Source organism: Bombyx mandarina, chromosome 03, assembly GCF_030267445.1.
Source record: "Bombyx mandarina strain Sakado chromosome 03, ASM3026744v2".
Taxonomy (NCBI): domain Eukaryota; kingdom Metazoa; phylum Arthropoda; class Insecta; order Lepidoptera; family Bombycidae; genus Bombyx; species Bombyx mandarina.
The window spans coordinates 9,825,200-9,848,186 of NC_143210.1; the positions used below are offsets into that span (position 1 = coordinate 9,825,200).

Sequence of the window (22,987 nt, forward strand, 5' to 3'; positions counted from 1 at the left end):
TTGCTTAGCAACGGACGGACTCTAATTTTTACTATAATTGCCTGATTGGCCCTGGCTCTGAGTTTTTAAACTATGATATTACAACTAAGCCATGTTAGGCTTGCTATACCAGCTAGTACAGAAAATATTGGCCGCACATAATCTAAATAGAGTAAGTCGTCAAACAGGCGCATGTTTTAAAACTTATGCCAAATTCCAATAATGTTCCCAATCAATCAACTTAATTTCATTTCATTTCACTCACACACACACAAAAAACGATAAGCGTGTATGGTATGTTACTTTTGCCTTTCCAGTTGGAAAAATAGAACTCCTACGTCACATTTTTGACAATGACAGTCTTAACAATATGTCATAAGTTAGCTTTTCGTAAAAGGCTATTTTTGCAGAAAAAGTGTTTTCTAAAAAAACCTTAACTTCATATTTTCCTTAAAAATGTCTGTACCACCACAAGCATTTGTAAACAAAAACAAAAAGCATTTCTTAGGCATTCCCGCACCGCTAGGTTATGTCGCTGGTGTAGGAAGAGGGTGCGTATCTTCTAATATAAAATAAACAAGTGTATTCAAACTCAAATATAATTGTATTAATAATTATTTCAGAGCTACTGGTTTCACGACTCGATCTGATATTGGTCCTGCAAGAGACGCTAACGATGTGTCGTAAGTATTTAAAAAAATATATTTAATAATATTTAATAGAACTTATCAACATCAAAAGATGAAGCCTGTAACAGTAAAAAATAGGTACCTATCTTATGATATTTACTCGGTATTATATACAAAGCTTAGGAGAAAAAAAAACGTATGTATCCTTTCTATTGACAAAAAAGGTAAATTGAAGAACATTCGACCTTCATGTGTTTTTGTTTTTTATTGCTTAGACAGCACAGTGGTGGCTTTAAAGATGCCCTACTACCAGTATTTATAAAAATTATAATTTTTGCTAGTTTTATTTTTGTTACATGTTGTGGAAGTAATTCATGAATATGAATTAAATACGCTCATTAGAAAAATTAATACATGCCTGTGGGATTAAATTACCGGCATAGTCGCAGCTTTTGATACAAACACACAGGGTGTTTTATCTTTTAGGCTGCTATGACAAACTTAATTTTGACATGATATTGCTTCAAAGTTGTAAGAATAAATTTAATTTGTTATAAATGAAAAATATATTGCCTTTTTATATTTATTTTAGTGATGATCGTCATGCACCACCAGCTGCAAAACGTAAGAAAACAGAAGACGAAGATGATGATGAAGACTTAAATGATTCTAACTATGATGAGTTCTCAGGATATAGTGGATCTCTGTTTTCTAAGGTATTTTCTTTAACTAGTTTAGAAAGTTGAACTGATGTGAGCCTCGACATAAGGATTTGACAAAACTTTAGATACCAGTATGACCTCCCTGAAACATGCTGTGTATGTTTCAATTGCACTGTAGAAGTATTAGTTCTGCTTCTAACTGTATTAGGTAGGCGCTGACACGAAGGATGTTTTATACAGTGAGTATAAACATGTACTGCTTTGAATAGTTTATTGAAGATAAGTATGTACACAAACAAACTATAACAAGAGTGGTACGATAAAGAAATAACATATAGGAGTAGTAAAGCACTGACACGAACGATGGATAGCACAGCGAATATCGATGTTTACTGCCCGCAGTTTTCAAGATTGCCGAAGTGTTGAACAACAATAATAGCTGATTGCCTGAATTCATAGGCGACAGTGATTTTGTCAAATTGTAAGGCGGTTGCCCAAGTAGTGGCGAGTAAGTGAGTCACCACAGCACCATGCTATGCAATCTTAACTTGAACTTGTTGTTTTGTAAGGCAGAACCATAGTACAAACTTGTTGTATTAAGATTACAATATAACAGTAAAAAAATATATGCTAAGAGTATAGTATTTACTTTTCTGAGTTAATTAATTCTTAAATAATGTAAAGAAAGTGTAAAAAATATCCTGACCAGTTTTCTTACATTTTACACTTTACACTTTTGTTACATAACTTTTAAAACTTTGTATAGAAATTTGACACCATTAGTAACTAAGCTACATCAACAGTATTGTGGCTTTTCCATCTGACAATAAGAAAGCAAGGACAATAAGACACATCTATTGTGTTATATGTATGAGTAGATCTCAATCTATGACTTTTGAAATTCCAATGATTTGGACGGAACCAATGAACCACTTATTTTATTGTTATTTTTGTCTTACTCGTGCAGAAAATATTAATTAAAACCAAAAATTCGAACTATGTATCCTAAAAGTATTCTAAAATGAAGCAATATACTAAAAGATGGATCCCTCATGGTGTAGAACTGTACCATGACCACCCCAAAGCTATGATATGTCTGCTATGCTAAAAGCAATGAAAACTTTCGAGAAGATTCCTAATCTAATGAGCCATATCCACTATCTCAAGGAAATTTCATTGATTTGATACAGCCCTGAAATAAGGCAATTAAAGAAATATTTAAAGAAAACCTTGAGATTTAGAGAAATCAGCTTTAGAATGTTTTATATAGTAACTTCCAATTTTATAGGTGATCACTGATCGAGTGACTATAAAAATGTTGTTGCGGTGCTATTATTTACTTATTAGGCGTTAGGCTATAAGATGTCACTGAAAATATATTTTGTACATTCACAAATGTGGTTCTTTCATGAAAATTTTGTGCTCTATTAGCAATGAACATGTTAAAAGATTCCACCAAGAAAATTCTACTTTATAAAACAATATTAAGGTGTGTAAAGTCCACACATATTGGCAGGCTACTGTTGAAAATTGAATCACAGTCTGGGTTTTCAGTTGCTGTAACACCATCCAAGACAAAACCTCAATAAAATTAATGAATTTTTATCCATGGATGTTCAGCAAAAGGATTAAACAAACAAATCCTACAATATTTGCTAATTCTTCACTTTCTGAAATTATTCCAATACACCTTGTATTGTTTGTTTACTTAAGTGTAGATCATAATATTAAACAATGTAAACTTTATTATTAGGATCCTTATGACAAAGACGATGCAGAGGCAGATGCAATCTATGAGTCCATTGACAAGAGGATGGATGAGAAGAGGAAGGAGTATAGAGAAAAAAGACTTAAAGAAGACTTGGAAAGATATCGACAGGAGAGGTTATTTTACTGTTGAAGATTAATAACTGTAATTTTAGCTTAGTTAAAGTGGAATTTCAAATCAACTGCGGAAGGTGTTCATGTAAAATACCAATATAATTTATTGAACCACCAGTCAAACCTGGACCGTTTTGCTGGCTGATCTATGATTTGACTTTGATATTATTGCTACTAAATTTTACAGGATAATTCACTAGGCCAAATAATGTGTAAAAAAAAACTAAGTTGCAATTAGTAGCCTCTTACAAAAACTTTAAAAAGTTTTTTTTATAGCTTAGATGGGTGGACGAGTTCACAGTCCACCTGGTGTTAAGTGGTTACTGGAGCCCATATACATCTACAACGTAAATGCGCCACCCACCTTGAGATATAAGTTCTAAGGTCTCAGTATAGTTACAACGGCTGCCCCACCCTTCAAGCCGAAACACATTACTGCTTCACGGCAGAAATATGCAGGGCGGTGCCACCTACCCGTGCAGACTCACAAGAGGTCCTACCATCAGTAAATTAAAACACCCATTCCGTGTATTGCATTCACTGATTATATTACATTTATCAAACAATATAATACATGAGATACATTTAAGAACAATAAGAAATAGAACTTAAAAATACACAATATTTATCTTAACAATAATATTACAGGCCAAAAATTCAACAGCAATTCTCTGACTTGAAGCGTGAACTAAAAACAGTTTCTGAAGATGAATGGGCGGCGATCCCCGAAGTAGGCGATGCCCGTAATAGGAAACAGCGCAACCCTCGCGCCGAGAAGTTTACGCCGTTACCAGACAGCGTCTTATCTAGGAACTTGGGGGAGAATCGTCCTCCTCAATCGACCCAGGGTCTGGACTAGCATCTATGATGCCTGGTGTAGTGACTCCAGGGATGCTGACACCATCAGGTAGTTTTAGACGAATTTAATGCAAGAAACTTATGAACACAGAGTCCAAATACCAGACAATTACATATTATTATCATATCCCTAAAACAGTCAGTCCTAAAATCAAATCAAATGTAGAAAATGTAATTTGAAATTAGTTAAGGACCATTTGGTTACTTTCTCAGCATATGAATTAATAAGAAATCTTCGGCTATCAAAATTCTGATTAATTTTGTTTACAGGTGACCTTGATTTAAGAAAGATCGGTCAGGCCAGAAATACACTAATGACAGTAAAACTCTCACAAGTGTCAGACTCTGTGACAGGTCAAACGGTAGTAGACCCCAAAGGCTATCTGACGGATTTACAGTCAATGATACCAACTTATGGTGGTGATATTAATGACATCAAGAAAGCTAGACTGTTATTGAAATCTGTACGTGAGACAAATCCTAATCATCCACCCGCTTGGATTGCAAGTGCTCGACTAGAGGAAGTAACAGGTTTGTAAAATAATTAATTAAAGTTCTACACGGGAAGTAAGGGGACCACTTCCCCAGCAATTTTTTTACTGGTGGTGGGACCTCTTGTGAGTCCGCACGGATAGGTACCACCACACTACCTATTTCTGCCGTGAAGCAGTAATGCGTTTCGGTTTGAAGGGTGGGGTAACCGTTGTAACTATACTTGAGACCTTAGAACTTATATCTCAAGGTGGGTGGCGCATTTACCTTGTAGATGTCTATGGACTCCAGTAACCATTTAATACCAGTGGTCTGTGAGCTCATCCACACATCTAAGCAATAAAAAAAAAAAAATTCTCGAGCAGTTATTGCTGCTGTGTCATACTGTTAGTAAAAACCAATCACCAAAGCACTATTATATATTTTTTAGAACAGTCACAATTTTGTACACCAAATCAAATCAGATAGATGTAGACACAGTTCTATTTATAACATCATACTCAAATTTTGATGAATAACGTCACATACATTAAATATCTGAACGAAACCCTTGTGATTTGAGAAAGTACTAATTATAGTTAATTTTATGAACACAGGTAAAGTACAGACAGCACGTAATCTCATAATGAAGGGATGTGAAGTCAATCCGAGCAGTGAAGAGCTATGGCTAGAGGCAGCTCGCTTGCAACCAATAGACACGGCTCGTGCGGTCATAGCTCACGCTGCGAGGAACCTGCCTCACAGTGTCAGGATTTGGGTCAAAGCGGCTGACTTAGAACAAGAGGCAAAGGTAATTATATTATCACACAAATTTTATTGATTTCTCTAAAACAATATGCTGAATTTCCCTTGTTGAAAATCTGAAAATATCATATTCAAATTAAAGAATTATACTGGACTATTATTATTATACCCACTAAGCATGTATTGGATCAAATCAATAACTATTACTTGGACTCAAGTGTTTACTTGATTATAAAACTTAAGGCACCCATGCAATTATGTAGCTGACCATAAATTGCACAAGAAAATTTATGTAGTTTTATATATATATACATATTATTATGTTTAAGTAATATCACTATCAACCTACCAAGTTTCGTCTCTGCACCCCCCTAAGGTAGACTGTCAGAGAATCCCTATGGCATTAAGTCCGCCTTTATGCTGTCTACTACTGTCTAATATATAAAGTTATAAGTAATGGAGGCTGACAGTAGACAAGCTAAAACGGAGTCACGATCCTCAGCAATGAGGGAGCGATGGAGAAGAAGAAGAATAAGTAAATAAATAATATAAAATTCACTATTGACCAACATTGGTTTGCAGGCGAAACGTCGTGTGTTCCGCAAAGCCTTAGAACACATTCCGAATTCGGTGCGTCTGTGGAAAGCGGCCGTCGAACTCGAGAATCCGGAAGACGCCCGGATCCTGCTGTCTCGCGCCGTGGAGTGCTGTCCCACCAGCGTCGAGCTGTGGCTGGCTCTGGCGAGACTGGAGAGCTACGAGAACGCAAGGAAGGTGCTGAACAAGGCAAGAGAGAACATACCCACCGACCGACAGATCTGGGTCACGGCGGCTAAACTAGAAGAAGCGCACGGTCAGTGAAGCTTACTACATAATATCATATCACGAGGGTTGAAAGGCTATCTGGTTTAAGCGACTTTTTGCAAATATACAGGAGAGCCATTTTAATGTTTAAAATTTGGAGAAAATTTCATAACAAAAAAGCTTCAGCTGTTTGAATGAGGTAAACTTAATTGAAGTTCAATTAAGAACATCCTATTGTTGATTCTAATACCAAATAAATTGGACCTTTAATTACAAAGATAAATGTCGTGTATTCAGCAAAATGTCTCTTAGCTTTTCACCTCTCGATGTACATGCTAAAAGTAGTAACAAACAAATAAAAGTAGCAAGCACCATACTTCTTACTTAATAATACTAACGTCACCTGAGAAAATTTATAAATGTACATTAATAAAATAAAAGCCACCAGTTTTTATGATTTATAAGCCCCCATCAAAATTATAATTAAATAGTATTTAAATAATTTGACATTGTAAAAGGAAAAAAAAAATCGTTTAAAATTTCGCTGGCAATTTTAATTATATTGCTTATATTTTTCAAACAGGCAACACTCACATGGTAGAAAAAATTATTGATCGTGCGATAACGTCGCTGAGCGCCAACGGGGTTGAGATCAACCGCGAACATTGGTTCAAAGAAGCCATAGAAGCTGAAAAGTCTGGAGCTGTTTCAACTTGCCAGGTAACTTATGCCTTTATAATACGGTGCTGTCCATGAGCCACGGTAACGTTTAGGTCAATTGCAGGGTCTCTGTTATCATATATCTCTCAATCATATATCTCAATATTGTATGTATTTATGTTATAACTTTAAATATTATAACATAATTTTAAGTTGTACTAACGTCTATGAGTTCTGGTCACTTGCGATCAATATGTAATATTATTATTATTATTTTTCTTTTCAATTTAACGTTTTATTTTAATATTCAATGTAACACTTCGTTACTGTTGAAACAAACTTTACTTATGTCAATAATCTTAACAAATCAAAATTAATATTATATTTCAATTGTAATCATTATATGTATGTACTTACTTGTACATAGAACATTAGTAATATTAGTAAAGTACGCTTTTAAAATTAAATAAATTTATAATAGCAAATGTGAAACCCTCCCTGCCGTCAAACACTAATGGTTTCCGATTTGATATGTGGCCCAATGCAATTGACACTTAGACCTCATATCTCAAAGTGATGATAGTTATGGACTCCAGTGAGCACATAACACCAGGTAGGTTATGATCTAGTTCACATGTGAATGCTAGAAAAAGCAATTTCTTAAAATCTCCAAAAACTATAGTTAATCCGGTCATCCGATATCGACAGGCAATCATTCGTGCGGTCATCGGTCACGGAATTGAACCCGAAGATCAGAAGCACACTTGGATGGAAGACGCTGAAGCTGTGAGTATTTCTTATCCATAAGAAAAATAAATTGAACTGATGTGCATAATTTTTTGTTAGTCTACAATCTATATTGTCATAGGCAGGGCATTGTGCCCTCACTTTTTGGCGGGAACGCGAGGAGTGAAGTTGTGTGATTTGTTTTATTTTGTATATTTAGTGTTTATTCAGGTTTAAATGTGTAATAATGGTGGTTTATTAACTGTTTAATATCTGTGAAAGTGCACAAATGTGAGAAAATGAAACAAAGCCGCTGGACGTAACTTCTCGGGATCCTCCAAAAAGTCCACTGAAAAAATCTCAGTAAATGACCACCATTTTACTAAGATTATACTACATCCCATATGATCTCATTTCATTTAATTACATCCCAGTTGATTAATGTCTCAAATTAATCATTTTCATTTCTTTTCAGTCCATATTATAATTATTCATGAAACTAAGAATATTAATTAAAATAAGACATGACTTAAAGGTCTTAGTTACCAGGTCATAAAATCCCTTAAAAAAAAACATGAACTCACGCGCCTACTGTACACCTGTCAATGGTAGTTTATCAATTACAGCACTAGAGCGCATTATGCGTCATAATGCTCAACGTTGAATGTTTAGTAACGCTTGGCACAATCGAGCACTCTCAAAAGTACTGCTCTCGCGTGATACTTGCAATCGATACCAACTCAGTGACAGACCTCAGTAAAAATTTGTAAGGCTTTCGTTTCGTCGTAGTTTCGTTGGAAATAATGAAAGTTAATTCAAACTGTGCTAAAAAATAATAATATAAGTATGGATGAAGGTACAAATAATTACTTTTTTTTTTATATACCACATTTAAAATGTGAATACAATTTCATTTTAGAATTCGAATCTGTAAACAAATTAATTTTACAGGTATATACTTTTGTAAACATTGCAATGATCATCATGAACTTAGCGCACTCTGCTGATGCATTTGAAAACTAATTCACGTTCCAATTAAACTTCAGCATAATTCGGAATTGTGTGCCACTGAGTCGCATTGTGCTCTGTATTTGGAAAACTACTACTGTATGCGCGCGAGTTCGTGTCCATCGGGGCCAGAGGCGATGCGCGGGGGACAGCTCGCCCCACCTTCGCCCGCCTCCCCGCATTTGTCTGACGTCGAGTGTTGTTCTGACGGTTGTGACGCGCGCTTATCGATGTCATAATTTAAGCTAACGCTATTATGTCATTTAACCATGACTACTCCACTTCCAACAAGTTCAGATAGAAAAAACCTACTGGAAAAAGATACTGATTCCGACTCTGATCTGTCGGTTGTCTTTTCATTTGATAGTGATTGAATTGAAATTTAAAGAATATTTTTCTCTATTAGAAATAAACAAGTAATTAGTTATCACATTTATTTTATTTCATAAATTGCAAAAATACCTTAAGTTACATTAAACTACTACTACTACACTACCGCATTCCTCAGGATGGACATGAACTCGCGCGCCTACCGTAATGTGTTTAATAAGTGTTATTGTTTGTGTAGTGCGCCACTGAGGGTGCGTTCGAGTGCGCTCGCGCCGTGTACGGGTACGCGCTGTCCGTGTTCCCGTCCAAGAAGTCCATCTGGCTGCGGGCAGCGTACTTGGAGAAGCAGCACGGCACTCGCGCCAGCCTCGAGACGCTGCTGCAGCGGGCCGTCGCGCACTGCCCCAAGTCGGAGGTGCTGTGGCTCATGGGCGCCAAGTCCAAGTGGCTCGCAGGTCAGGGACGATTTATCGATCCGTTCGTTCATTCCAGTAACACGTTAGAAGTCGTCGTGGCCTAAAAGATAAGACGTCCGGTGCATTCGTACCTAGCGATGCAAGGGTGTTCGAATCCCGCTGGCGGGTACCAATTTTTCAATTCAATACGTATTTATGAAATCTTCACGATTGACTTGCACGGTGAAGAAATAACATCGTGTAATTAGTGATGGTAGGACCTCTTGTGAGTCCGCGCGGGTAGGTACCACCACCCCATCTATTTCTGCCGTGAAGCAGTAATGCGTTTCGGTTTGTAGGGTGGGGCAGCCGTTGTAACTATACTGAGACCTTAGAATTCAAATCTCAAGGTGGGTGGCGGCGTTTACGTTGTAGATGTCTATGAGCCATACTTAGTATATATAGTAACCATACTTAACACCAAGTGGGCTGTGAGCTCGTCCACCTACCTAAGCAATAAAAAATAAAAACGTAAAGACGAATGCTACCCATCAACTGCCCAGATTTGCTAAGCTCTGTAAGGGCAGTTTGATATGTTTATAGATTTTGAGAGCACTCACACAAAATGAAGTTTGGCGGTTAACGCAACCTTCGAATTATTTTTCAGTTCAATTTGATTTATTTATTGCTTTTTTGGGCAGTCGAACGTGCGGTCCACTACAATGGTTACCGTTGCCCATAGACACCAGCAATGCCAGACCACAGCCAAGTCGCCACCAACAAAAAATCTCAAAGTTTCATTTCTAAAAATTCAAAAATAGCAATAACTATAGTATATAGAAATACGTTTAAATATATAGATATTGAAGAGCATACAAACTTGTTCATAACACCAAAGTTGGCCCAATGCTGGAATCATCACCAATACCCTCAGCAGTTTGGGTCGCTAACCACAGCACCACCGATTGGGTCTATTTGAATAAACCAATCATTAATGTTTCGTTTAGGCGACGTACCGGCGGCTCGGGGTATCCTGTCGCTGGCCTTCCAGGCCAATCCCAACTCTGAAGAGATCTGGTTGGCCGCCGTCAAACTGGAGAGCGAGAACAAAGAGTACGACAGAGCGAGACGGCTGCTGGCTAAAGCTAGGGCTTCAGCACCCACACCGAGAGTAAGTTTTTTTTTCCTACCTATGCTGATAGCCTTGAGAGGCTATCTCAGCTTTATCCTAGCGTGTAGGTGAGCTCTCGGGGCTCAAACCGGAGGTGTTGCTAACACTGGCCCTAGCAAGAGCAGTGGTTCCCAGAATCTGCCACTGAGAGGATCCGGCGAGAAACTCAGTGGGCTGGTATAAGTTAAATCAACATTAATATTGTAAGATTCGTTTGTTCGTACTCTGCAATTATGAGACCCACTCTAGCGAGGTCATAGGTCTCCCCCCCCTAGGCCGACTAGTGGCGTTTAGCTCTTATTTCACAAGAGTTATAGCTTAATGTCTTTTGACGTCAATGTTTTCGGTGTAAGAACCGGTTTTAATGCTTTATTTTGTTTGTTACATTTGATGAATGACGGAAACATTTCTGAAGATGTTTATTTAAAAACATTTACTTATAGAGGTTCTTGTGAGGCTGCACGGGGAATTACCGCTTCCCTGTCTATTTCTGCCGTTAAGCAGTAACGCGTTCGGTTTGATGATGCAGCGAATGTAGTGTAAAAATTGATATAAAATAAGCTCGTCTACAGGTCGAAGCGATAAAATAAAACTATTTCTATTTATTTACTTTTTTTAGGTGATGATCAAATCAGCGAAACTAGAATGGGCATTGAACAATCTGGACGTAGCCATAAAGTTACTGGACGAAGCGATCAAAGTGTTCGGGGACTACGCAAAGCTTCACATGATGAAGGGACAGATTGAGGAACAAATGGCCAAGGACGAAGACGCTCACAACACATATAGTCAAGGAGTGCGTATAATCTTTAATATCTATAATCTAAATAATATTTTTTTGTTATTATTGAACTTGTATTAGCATCAATAATGCGATGTTTTAATTGGACTTCCAACTTTACTGGTGGTAGAACCTCTTGTGATTCCGCACGGGTAGGTACCACCACCCTGCCTATTTCTGCCGTGAAGCAGTAATGCGTTTCGGTTTGAAGGTAGGGGCAGCCGTTGCAACTATACTTGAGATAACTTATATCTCAAAGTGGGTGGCGCATTTACGTTGTAGATGTCTATGGGCTCCAGTAACCACGTAACACCAGGTGGACTGTGAGATTGTCCACTCATCTAAACAATATATATATATTTTTTAATTAAGTTATCTATTCAAATAGCTGAAGAAACTTTATGGTACGATATTTTTCCCAAATTTTAAACTGCAAATGGCTCAACTCTAAAGTGGCAAAAATGTCGCTTAAACGAAATAGCCTATCTATCACCCCTCGAATTATAAAGACGACAAACAATCACTAAATGAAATCGTAAAAAGACTCGTGAAATCGAACGAAATGTTGTGTTTTCAGTTGAAAAAATGTCCAACGAGCGTCCCCATGTGGATCTTGCTGTCGAGACTGGAAGAAAAACTGAAACACGTGACCAAAGCGAGGTCCGTGCTGGAGAAAGCCAGGCTCCGGAATCCTAAAAATGCAGAACTGTGGTAAGTTATACGTTATCTGTGGTCTCTGTCTATCTTTGAGAGGAGTTTGTCTTAAAGGACTATGTTTCCAAGCCAGTAAAATTTGTTAATAAACAAAAAAATTGAGGGGAGTACTCGCGTCATCAGGTTTGAACCCCGTGAGCTCACCTACTAGTTAAGGCTACGCTCATATAGCCTCTCAAGGCTATCAGCTTAGGTAGGAAAAAAAAAGGGAGTACTCGGCAGTAGACGCACTGACTCATATGTGAAGGCAAAAAAAAAACTCATTGGAGTCATTTATATCCATTATTAACCAAAAAAGAGCCGAATCCTGAATAATAATATATATAGTCATTATTTTGTTTTCGTTGTGTCCATTGCAGTAGCAGCAGCGTCGAGTTTAAAATTCGTCATATCAACAAATTTTCAACAATAATTACAGTGAATTGGCGAGAGTTCACAGGACACTGTTTTAAGTGAATCCAAGAAGCCATGTCCAGTGACTATAAGCTAACTAATATAACACATCTTAAACTGTCATATACTCTAGAAGAATCTAGAATTTAGAGTATATTATGTGACTTATACTCTCGATTCTAGAGATATTCTTCTAGATTAAAACCCGGTGCAGGATCATACATTATGGCCCGGTCTGGACGCCTGAGGTTTTTTCCCTACCTAATCGTTGGTAGCCTAGGGAAGTATTCCAACTTCACGCGGACCGGTAGGTGAGCTCACGGGCTCAACCTGAGAGAATTGCTAACACTAGCCTAGCAAGAGTAGTGCTTCGCTGAATCTACTACCGTATCGGAATCGCGACCCACTTAGAAGATCCGGCGAGAAACTCAGTGGGTTAGTGTAAATTAAATCAATGCGTGCGTGTCTGGCTATGGGTCAATTTACTCGTCGAGCCCTTCGTCGCAAGCGACGGGTTCGGCGAGGACGGTGGCCGATGCTTGAGGTACCTAATCGTTAATGGATCGGGAGGATCCGTAATTACGTGTTTAGGGCGACTAATTTCATTAATCAACCAAACACTGTATACAAAATTTTGTTTTCATTCCTAGATAAGCATAATGAAAGTTGTTTTTTTCTCTTCTATTTAGGTTAGAAAGTGTGAGATTGGAACGACGAAACGGAAGCGCGGAAATAGCTAATGCCGTAATGGCGAAAGCTCTTCAAGAGTGCCCATCTGCCGGTCGACTGTGGGCGGATGCTATCTTCATGGAATCGAGACCGCAGAGGAAGACTAAAAGTGTAAGTTGTTAGGCTATAAGATAAATTATAATACAACTAGCTGTACCCGTCCGCTTCGCCGGGCATTTAAAATTAATATTATTATTTCTCACCCCCACAAAGATTCTCAACATTAACGCCCCCTCAACTGGTGTAGGGAATCCAACACTCATATAAATATTAGCCTATCCATTAAGTACATGTATTTTCTACATAGACACCAAGTTTCAAGTCAATCGAACGCATGGTTCAGTAGTTATACCGGAACATCCATAAAAACTACTGTAGATTTATATACCTAGTCAGGTCATAAGTATTGTCACACAGTAAAAACTTTTCTTTTAGAATGCTGGCCACAAAAAAGTTTATTGAATTCGAATTTCGAATTGTTCATGAAAATAAAAATGTATACTTTTAGAATTTTACTCATTTTTAAATATGGAGTGGACGCTTAAAGAAGACCGTGTTGCAGTTATTGCGTTGCATCGTTGCGGTTACGCGCCAATTCAAATTTTTTAAATACTGAAAAATTTGAATATAACCAAAAGATTCGTTTATCGTACCATCAAACGATACAATGAAGACTCTAGTGTAGATGACAGGTCAAGAAGTGGTCGCCTTCGGTCTGTTAGGACTCCAGCAGTGATAAAAGTTGTGAAGGCGCGAATTCAAAGAAATCCCAAACGTAAGCAGAAACTGTTGGCCCTTCAGATGGGGTTAAGCAGAACCACGGTGAAAAGGGTGTTAAATGAAGACTTAGGGCTTCGGGCATATCGAAGAAAAACAGGACATCGTTTGAATGCTCGTCTAATGGACCTGAGACTTAAGAGATGCCGCGCTTTGTTGAAGCGGTACGCGGGAAAAAAATATCGGGAAATTCTTTTTTCGGATAAAAAAATTTTTACCGTAGAAGAGAGCTACAACAAACAAAATGATAAGGTGTACGCACACAGTAGTGAAGAAGCGAGCAACCGTATTCCGCGTGTCCAACGAGGTCATTTTCCATCCTCGCTCATGGTATGGTTGGGAGTTTCTTATTGGGGCTTAACAGAGGTACATTTTTGTGAGAAAGGTGTAAAAACGAATGCAGTTGTGTATCAAAATACAGTCCTGATGAACCTTGTGGAACCAGTTTCTCATACCATGTTCAATAACAGGCACTGGGTATTCCAACAAGATTCGGCGCCAGCTCATAGAGCGAAGAGCACACAAAACTGGCTGGCGGCGCGTGAAATCGACTTCATCCGGCACGAAGACTGGCCCTCCTCCAGTCCAGATTTGAATCCGTTAGATTACAAGATATGGCAACACTTGGAGGAAAAGGCGTGCTCAAAGCCTCATCCCAATTTGGAGTCACTCAAGACATCCTTGATTAAGGCAGCCGCCGATATTGACATGGACCTCGTTCGTGCTGCGATAAACGACTGGCCGCGCAGATTGAAGGCCTGTATTCAAAATCACGGAGGTCATTTTGAATAAACTTTAGTGTCATAAGAATCTATGTTTTGTTAAGTTCATTTTGGTATATGAATGGTTACATAATGAATAAACTTGTTTCAATTATTTTACATTAAACATGTGACAGAATTTAGGACCTGACTAGGTATTAGTATAGATAGGGTCATTGCATCTCAGTACAATTGACTCACCCTTAAATTCAAGAACTTTTTAGGCAAATGGCACACCCTGTAAAGTGATCACCCGAGCTTATAAACTTAACAACGTAAAGTCGTCACTCATCTTTGAGGCGTGAGGTCATAGTAAATGTTTTATTTTATTTTGTTTTAATAAACAAGGCTTCCGTAATGAAATGAAAAAAACTGATTATTTTATAAATCAGTCTAAAATTTAAAATATTTACTTTTGATATATATTTTAGTGTTAATTAGCAATTGAAAATTACTGGAATTATTATAAAATGGGTGTAAGTAAGCCTCAACATGTATATGAAAAAACGTATTTGAAAAAATATGAGACATATGTGCCCTTTTCGAAATTGCATATCCAATTATAATACTGGTATTATTGTACAGGTCGATGCGTTGAAGAAATGCGAACACGACGCCCACGTGCTGCTGGCTGTCTCACAGCTGTTCTGGACGGAGAGGAAACTAAACAAATGCAGGGAATGGTTCAATAGGACGGTAAGTAGTCTAATTATTATTTATAGCAATACAAAATACCGAGCCGACGGCTGATGTCATTTCGACTTTGGCCCGATACTGGTTAAAGGACGACGAGGACCTTCGGGCTAAACTAAAAAAAATTGAAAAAGATTAATAAAATGTAATTTGTACAAACTTAAAATTTTCTTAGTGGGTCGCGATTCCGATCCGGTGGTAGATTCAGCGAAGCACTGCTCTTGCTAGGGCTAGTGTAAGCAAACTCTCTCAGGTTGCGTCCGTGAGCTCACCTACCCGTCCGCGGGTATTTGGAATAGCTCCATAGGCTACCGAATATAAGGTAGAAAAAAATCTTAGCAGGTGGTTTTCAATGTGTTTTAATATATTTTTATTCTAAAATGATTAATTCAGTACTATCTCAAATATCAACAATAGAATACATTTATTTAATTAATTTCGTCAAAAATACTCTCACCATCTACGAGGAATCTTTTACATGTTCATTTTATTTTAGGAAAGGTTTTTCAGAAGAATTAAGAAATTTATAAAATACTAGCTGACCCGGCAGACTTCGTTGTGCCTCAATCGATAAATAAAAAACCTAAACTTTTGTATAAAATAAACATAAAACAAACAAAAGGAATCCGTCCGACGGGGGACACATCAAAGATTTTCCTTTGAAAATTGTTATTTTTATCTAATTCCAAGCATTTTCATATCTACCTACCTTTTAAACCTTCTCTGGACTTCCACATATAATTCAAGACTAAAATTAGCCAAATCGGTCCAGCCGTTTTCGAGTTTTAGCGAGACTAACGAACAGCAATTCATTTTTATATATATAGATAATACTTAAGTGAAATTTTAATTTTGTTTTTATATACTCGGTTTGTTGTATGAAGAGATTTCATTTTAAGTTTTGCCTTAGTCCTATTCGTATAGTATCGACATAGTGCACCAGAACATTTACGTCATTATTCATTAGACCGTGTTCCCCGTCTGGCTAGGAATTCGAATACTTCTGATCTCCTTATTTATAATAAACTTTTAATTTTCGTTCATGGACTGTTTTAACGTTAAAATTTGGAAAGCAACAATACAAAATAAAAACAACACGCGATTTTTAACACGTGATCTTTATAGTAAATAGCCTTAAATATGCAACGCTTAGTAAAACATGACGCGTTCGCAATTGACTTCCTTACAACGTTATACACTTTCACTTTCCTTTGTTTAACCTTTTTGCGTACGGAATTATACAGTAAGGCCATATTTTATTTATTTATTTTATACGCAACAGAAGATGCTATTGAAAAACGAATGGTTCTCCGCTAACTGATACTCAATAGGTTTTAAAAAAAAGCGTCTAAAATTCCATATTTTTTAAACGGATGCCTCGACGTATGTGTTCGTTACTAGTTAAAGCAGAGCAGAAATATATAGCTGTCTCTCTCGCACGACATAGTTACGTAAATCCCAATGTTCTGCTTTTTTTGTTTTATGACACCTTTTGGGGGAATACGATCTTAGAAAAACATAATAAAATACAAAAGGTGCCTTCTTTTGGTCTCTAATAAGCCAAACGTCCTAAGTGCCCACCTACTATACATTCAAAAAACAGCCCGTAGACCACCACCTATAATAATAATAAGGGTCCAATTCTGAGAATTAATTTCGTGGGTGAAACGAAAAAGTGAAAAGTTTTGATTACCTAAAATCTTAATCTCGATTACATTGCACCGGTATTCTACTCGTAATAAGTACATAATTATGATAAAAAAAAAGCGACAGATAAAATACCAACGCGATTAAAATAAAAATTATAGTTGTATGATATAATAAATTAAATTGTTTAACGCTACTAAAAGGGTACTTGGTTAAGTGCCGCCGCGAATTTATGTATTATAGTAAAACGCCAGATGTTAGAAATCGTGACTTTTAATCATTTGTATCCTTCGTAAATTTAATCTTAGAAATGTTTGAATAGACCCTCTGTTTTGTGTATTAATACAACAGAAAAAAAAAAAAACATCGCCATTTTTTTTTCATTACCTTTTTGCTGGTGGCCTAGGTAGCTAGCTAGCTAATCCAGCTTAATTTTTTTTTTTTATTGCCTTTGTATGCAGACGAGCATACGGCCCACCCGATGGTAAGTGGTTACCGTCGCTTAAGGACGTCAGTAATGCCAGGGACAGAGCCAAGACGCTGCCTACCACACAGTTACACCCAGTCGGTGCTTCACAGAATCTACCACCGAGTCGAAGTCGCGATTCACTGAGAAGATCCTACGAGAAACTCAGTGGGTTGCTTGTATGGGGATTAATAATAATAATAGGTAATAATAAAAGCAGTCTTGCTGGACAATGCCCGTATAGCTCGCCGGTTTCTCGCCCAACAGTCCCTAACGCTCCGGCTGATCGTTGCCCACTTCGCCGGAGTGTGTCCTGCCGTCTTCCCAGGCGAGGCAATGTTTAATACACATAATAATAATAATAATAAAGCCTTTTTATTTCCAGTAAATTTACATAACTTAAAATCTATTAATGTGTGTGTGTGTGTGTTTTTTATCAGTAGCTTAATATAATTAGTAGTTATGTTTACTTAATATTATGTAGTTATATATGGGGGATTACCATTGTTTTTCTTTATTGTTTCCAACGAATTTTTTTTAACTCAGGTAAAAATCGATCCCGACTTGGGGGACGCTTGGGCGTATTTCTATAAATTCGAGTTACTTCACGGCAACGAACAGCAACAGGAGGACGTGAAGTCGCGTTGTCGGGCCGCCGAGCCCCACCACGGCGAGTACTGGTGCAAGGTTTCTAAGGACATCGTTAACTGGTGTTTCAGCACCGATCAGATACTGCTTCTCGTCGCTAAAAACCTACCAGTTCCGTCTTAAAGACTTTAAATCCTTAAATACGTTTAATTTTATGTATGTTAGCATGTAACGGAATCTTTGAACTTACTGGTGGTAGGACCTCTTGTGAGTCCGCACGGGTACGACCACCCTGCCTATTTCTGCCGTGAAGCAGTAATGCGATTCGGCTTGAAGGGTGGGGTAGCCGTTGCAACTATACTGGGACCTTAGAACTCATGTCTCAAGGTGGGTGGCGCATTTACGTTGTAGATGTCTATGGGCTCCAGTAACCACTTGACACCAGGTGGGCTGTGAGCGCTTTCACCCATCTACGCAATAAAAAAGCATGATTTTGACCCCCTTCAAAACGTCGGATTAACTCAAAATTTGGTATATTTATTGTATTAAGGACCGATGACAATTCAAGATTTAAAAAAATATTGAGAAACTTGAAATTCAACTAAAAAATTAAAAATAAATAATAGTGGTAAAAAAAAAAAACAAAATACGCTTTTATAAAAAATCCAACTAAAAAATAGAAAATAAATTTTAATAAATTTGAATTAAAAGTAGTGTAAAAAAAAAAGATTTTATTGTAAAAATAGCGTGGGGTGCATGGTATCAGTATAAATATTTTATGAACAGATATGAGAAGGGTTATTTTGATAATATCCTGAAAAGCACCCCCGCTTTTTTTTACAAAAAAACATTTCTTCTTACACTATTTTTAATTCAAATGTACCTATCAAAATATATTTTTTTAGTTGGATTTTCTATATGTATAAGCGTATTTTCTTAGTTTTTTTAAACTATTTTTTTAAAATTACTAACTACTATATTCCAAGGCAACGTTGAGGATCTTGATAAAATAAATAATAATATGTAATTATTATTTTTGTATTTACGCAAATATTCTGCATCAATCTAGCCTAAATTAGTTATCTGGCTAGAACATCGGTTACCTTGTTGTTCTAATACTTAATGACCCTGTGTAGTTTACAGGGTCCGGTTAATTTCTTTGTCAATGATATTTGATATTTATATTCGTATGGTATGTATGTGTTACGCATAATAAAAAAAACATTAATACATCGACTGGTTAGATGTGTCAAAACCTACACGAAGAGTGCTTTTGAATTCATTCGACTACATGTATATACAAGCGTGTTTTGCTGATTAAAAAAAAACAGACAAGTCAAGTTTGAGACAAGAGTCAAATATATTGTGATTTACGGAGCTTTGTATCGCTATGTACTTAGCTTGGTATGTAAGGTGTGTTTTCAATCCAATGGATACATGTTGTGATGTCTATGAGATCCTATATCCCCTTCACTGCGGGAGGATGTGTCGTCTATTTTGTAGCAACTCCGAAAAAGTCGTTTTTAAAGTAAATTGTTCATAACTCGAATCATCTATTTTACACTATGAGTTTTAAGCTACGAAATGCAAACTCCCTTGTAATTGTTTTCGAAACAAACTGATTTATAATTAAGCTCTTTATCGGCCGGTTTAAAATTATTCTGTAACGAAGCTGGCAATATTGTTGTTTCTTAATTATATTCAAATTCATTTTCAATAAGACATCCTAACCTTCCCACTAGTACCCTACAATTTGCTCACCCTTTTTTGAATTTATAATTTGTAAAATCTTATTGCGATAAAAAGTTTGTAAAGCTAGGAATTTCTAAGCTATCAATACTATTGAAAAATGTGTCTGTGAATGTAATATCTAAGATTATATGAATGCCACCAACTTTGATCTATTTGGTACTTTTAAATATAGAATATCGAATTTAGAAATTAGTAAAATACAAACCTTAAGGGTTTTTGTCTCTTTTCTTCTTCTAAATGTGATGTATGAAATTAAATAGTGCCACAGAGTATCATTACTAGTGAGGTAGAAGAAGTTTTAAACTAATTTTACGTATTATCTATTAAATAAACTATTACTTACTATAGTTCGTTAATGGTATTAAGAGTTGTAACGTAATTAAATATTGTGTAGTGTTACACATGATCTAGTTTAAGCTTGTAAATTTGCATGTTTTTTTTCTGAAATATATGCATTGAACGAAACTTTTGCCTTTTATTTTGATATTCAAGTACCAGAAAGACGTGCTCAGTTTTGTATTAAACTGTACATATTCTTTGCTGTACATTTTTTACGCGCGTAAAAAAAAAGTTATTGCATATCATCTACCATAAACACCTTTTATATAAGTTCTAAAAATATATCACGAGATGTGTGAGTTTGAATTATAAACGTGTGTTGGCTATGTGCCAACTGTTCTCCGCGCATGCGTCTTAACGAATAACATCACGCATTTTTCGTTTATTTCTTTCCCCGAATTTTTTTAAGACGCAGCGCATATTGCGGCGATGCCCAAATAGTACAGTGAAAGTGTGTTAGTACAGGAGATCGTAGTGTAGTTTGAAAATGTCGCCAAAGTGTCCGGTATTGCCGTTACAAGAAATCACGTTGTCGCTAGTAGCGAGACAGTTGATACATACCCTATCTCGGGTGTCATCCGACGAAGATGCCGAGCTATTGTTCGCTATGGTGTCCTCTTACTACGAAAGTATGGGCGCTACAACAGACATCTTCCAGGATCTTATCAACTTAATATTAACGTCGGAATATCTCGATCCTTCGGTGAGATATTATACCATGAAACTTCTGCTTAAAGAGAACATTAAGAGTTTAGCGACCGGTATGTTTCCAGTTCCGTATTACAGAAAAGTCATTGAAATAATTGTTGAACAAGGTCGTCATTTAACGTCGCTAAATTTAAAAGGAGTTTGGGTCAAGGATGAACATCTGCCCCTAATGTATCAGCTCATTAAGAATCTCACTAATTTAACTGCTTTGAATATACCCTATATCGCTAATGACGAAGTGCTCAAATATATCGGTGAACATAATAAGGTATTAAAACTGCTTGATGTGTCTGGAGAGACCGATATAACGGAAATCGGCATTGATGCCATGCTATCTGGTAATCCGCAGTTGACGCAAAGTTTGACAGTTATTAACATAGGAATGTATGGCGAAGAAAACATTGACCACACAGACGTGGCCTTATTAATACGGAGATTACCAAACCTAACAAACCTTGGAAGTTATTCGTTTGTCGGTAAATCTGTTTCGCACATTTACAACACGGATTGTCCGCCGAATTTCAAAACAAAGTTACAATACATACATGATCAGCAAACGAACAATAAAACTATGAAGGCTATTGTGAATCTTTGTCCACTGATCGAAACTATTTATCTAGAGGATCCCGATCAAGGCGTATTACAACAGATTAAAGAACTGAACTGTGTTAACAAAATCAAACTTAACAAGTTCCAATGCCATGAGCTCCATCAATTATTGGATAAAATAGGTCACAAAATTGTAAGTCTCATGTTATCCGGGTCGTCAGGTTCGTTCAACTTCACGAGAATCGCCGAGACTTGTCGAAACCTAGAAAGCATAGAATTTTATTCAATACAAACGGCAACACACGAAGAAGAAACTCCATTCAATAAATTGGAGCATATTGAAATAATACAGGGAAATCTGTCATCGTCCTGTTTAAAATATTTGATGACCGGCAGCCCGAAACTTAAGAAATTAATTATTGGCGATGAGATCAAGTTAGACGATAATGACATGGCACGGTGAGTATTGTTTTAATCTTGTTGGATCACTTGTAATCAATATTACTCATGACTTTTGAGAGAGAAAGCGTTTGCGCGCGCTTTTTGAACATGGATGCACAGAGTTAACCTTGGCCTCACGGGGGAGTGATTTGATATTCTCGGTATTTTGTACCATAAATTGTGCTCTGAGCATTCGTATGAGATGAACCCGTCATAGCCTCCTTTAGCTCTCAACGATCGACAGGGACTTAGCTGTATTCCTGGGATCACAATTTCCATAAAGAAAACTAGTCACCATCGGATAGACCGCCGGCACGACAGCTATCGAAAGCAATGAATCAAAAACCAATTATACCTCACATTTTACGTGTTCACTTGTCACTGTTGTTCCAAGGTCCGGACATTGCTAAACCACTGCCTGTTAAATTTATTTAGCTTTGCAGCATAAATGACTAAGACCAATAGATATTTAAAAGCAACTTCTTAACTAGTCTTTCCCACCTCTCGTGCAAGCAACTTTCGCCGTGACTCAATACGTCAAGGAGGCATAAATATTATAAAAAAATTATACTATTTAATTGATTGTTAATCTTATGTATTTAATCAATGATTTAAATAAATATGTACTTGACCTATGATTATATATCGAGGGGTGAATAGCTATTTGGTTTATGTGACATTTCACTTAATACGCGACATTTATCTTTGTAATTAAAGGTGCGTTTTATTTGGTAATCAAGAATTCGATGTTTTTAATTGAATTTCAATTAAGCTTACTACATTCAAATGGGTGAAAAAGTTTATTGGGATGATAATAGTTTTACCAAATTTTTAACTTTAAATGACTCTCCTGTAAAGGTGAAAAATTTCGCTCAAATCAAATGGCCCTTCAACCCTCGATATGATAATCATATTAATATAATAATTATTAGCTTATTATCGTTCACAGAATGTTGCGGAGATATAAATTCGAAAATCTCGAGGGGATATGGTTTCCGAACGCGCCACGTCTCTCGTTAGAGACCGTTGAGCTATTGATGGAGAGCTGTCCAAAGCTGCAAAGTCTTGGACAGCTGAGCGGTTGGCGTTTCACTCCTGACGAAATGATGCTCATGAGAGCGGTCATAGCGAGCACCAATACAGACTTAGTTCTCTCTCCGCTCGGTATATTCCAACAAGGAAACTGATGTCTACACTGGACAATTACACATGCAAAACATTACGATGTATTTCACGAATTATGTTTTCTAGTCATTTGAATAATTTTTTCACGTTTTAAATAAAAGCCAATCGAAAATATTACATGTTTG

The 22,987-nt window shown here is 36.9% G+C and overlaps 2 protein-coding genes across 2 annotated transcripts; both read left to right on the plus strand.

Annotated features, from left to right (window-relative positions):
- The first annotated feature begins 329 nt into the window (after positions 1-329).
- Prp6 (pre-mRNA processing factor 6) lies at positions 330-20,105 on the plus strand. Its single transcript, XM_028175850.2, is given in 18 exon segments — positions 330-530; positions 603-662; positions 1,201-1,324; positions 3,024-3,154; positions 3,800-3,963; positions 3,966-4,058; positions 4,280-4,540; positions 5,098-5,291; positions 5,828-6,098; positions 6,633-6,769; positions 7,418-7,495; positions 9,012-9,228; positions 10,176-10,339; positions 10,959-11,135; positions 11,698-11,831; positions 12,917-13,067; positions 15,080-15,190; positions 17,847-20,105. Coding segments are annotated over 18 exon segments (2,787 nt in total). The 5' UTR covers positions 330-435; the 3' UTR covers positions 18,072-20,105.
- A 226-nt stretch (positions 20,106-20,331) lies between these two features.
- LOC114244137 (uncharacterized) lies at positions 20,332-22,976 on the plus strand. The gene is made up of 2 exons (XM_028175856.2): positions 20,332-21,695; positions 22,627-22,976. Exons 1-2 carry the CDS (start codon positions 20,467-20,469, stop codon positions 22,862-22,864), a joined length of 1,467 nt encoding a protein of 488 aa, XP_028031657.2. The 5' UTR covers positions 20,332-20,466; the 3' UTR covers positions 22,865-22,976.
- Positions 22,977-22,987: the final 11 nt, after the last annotated feature.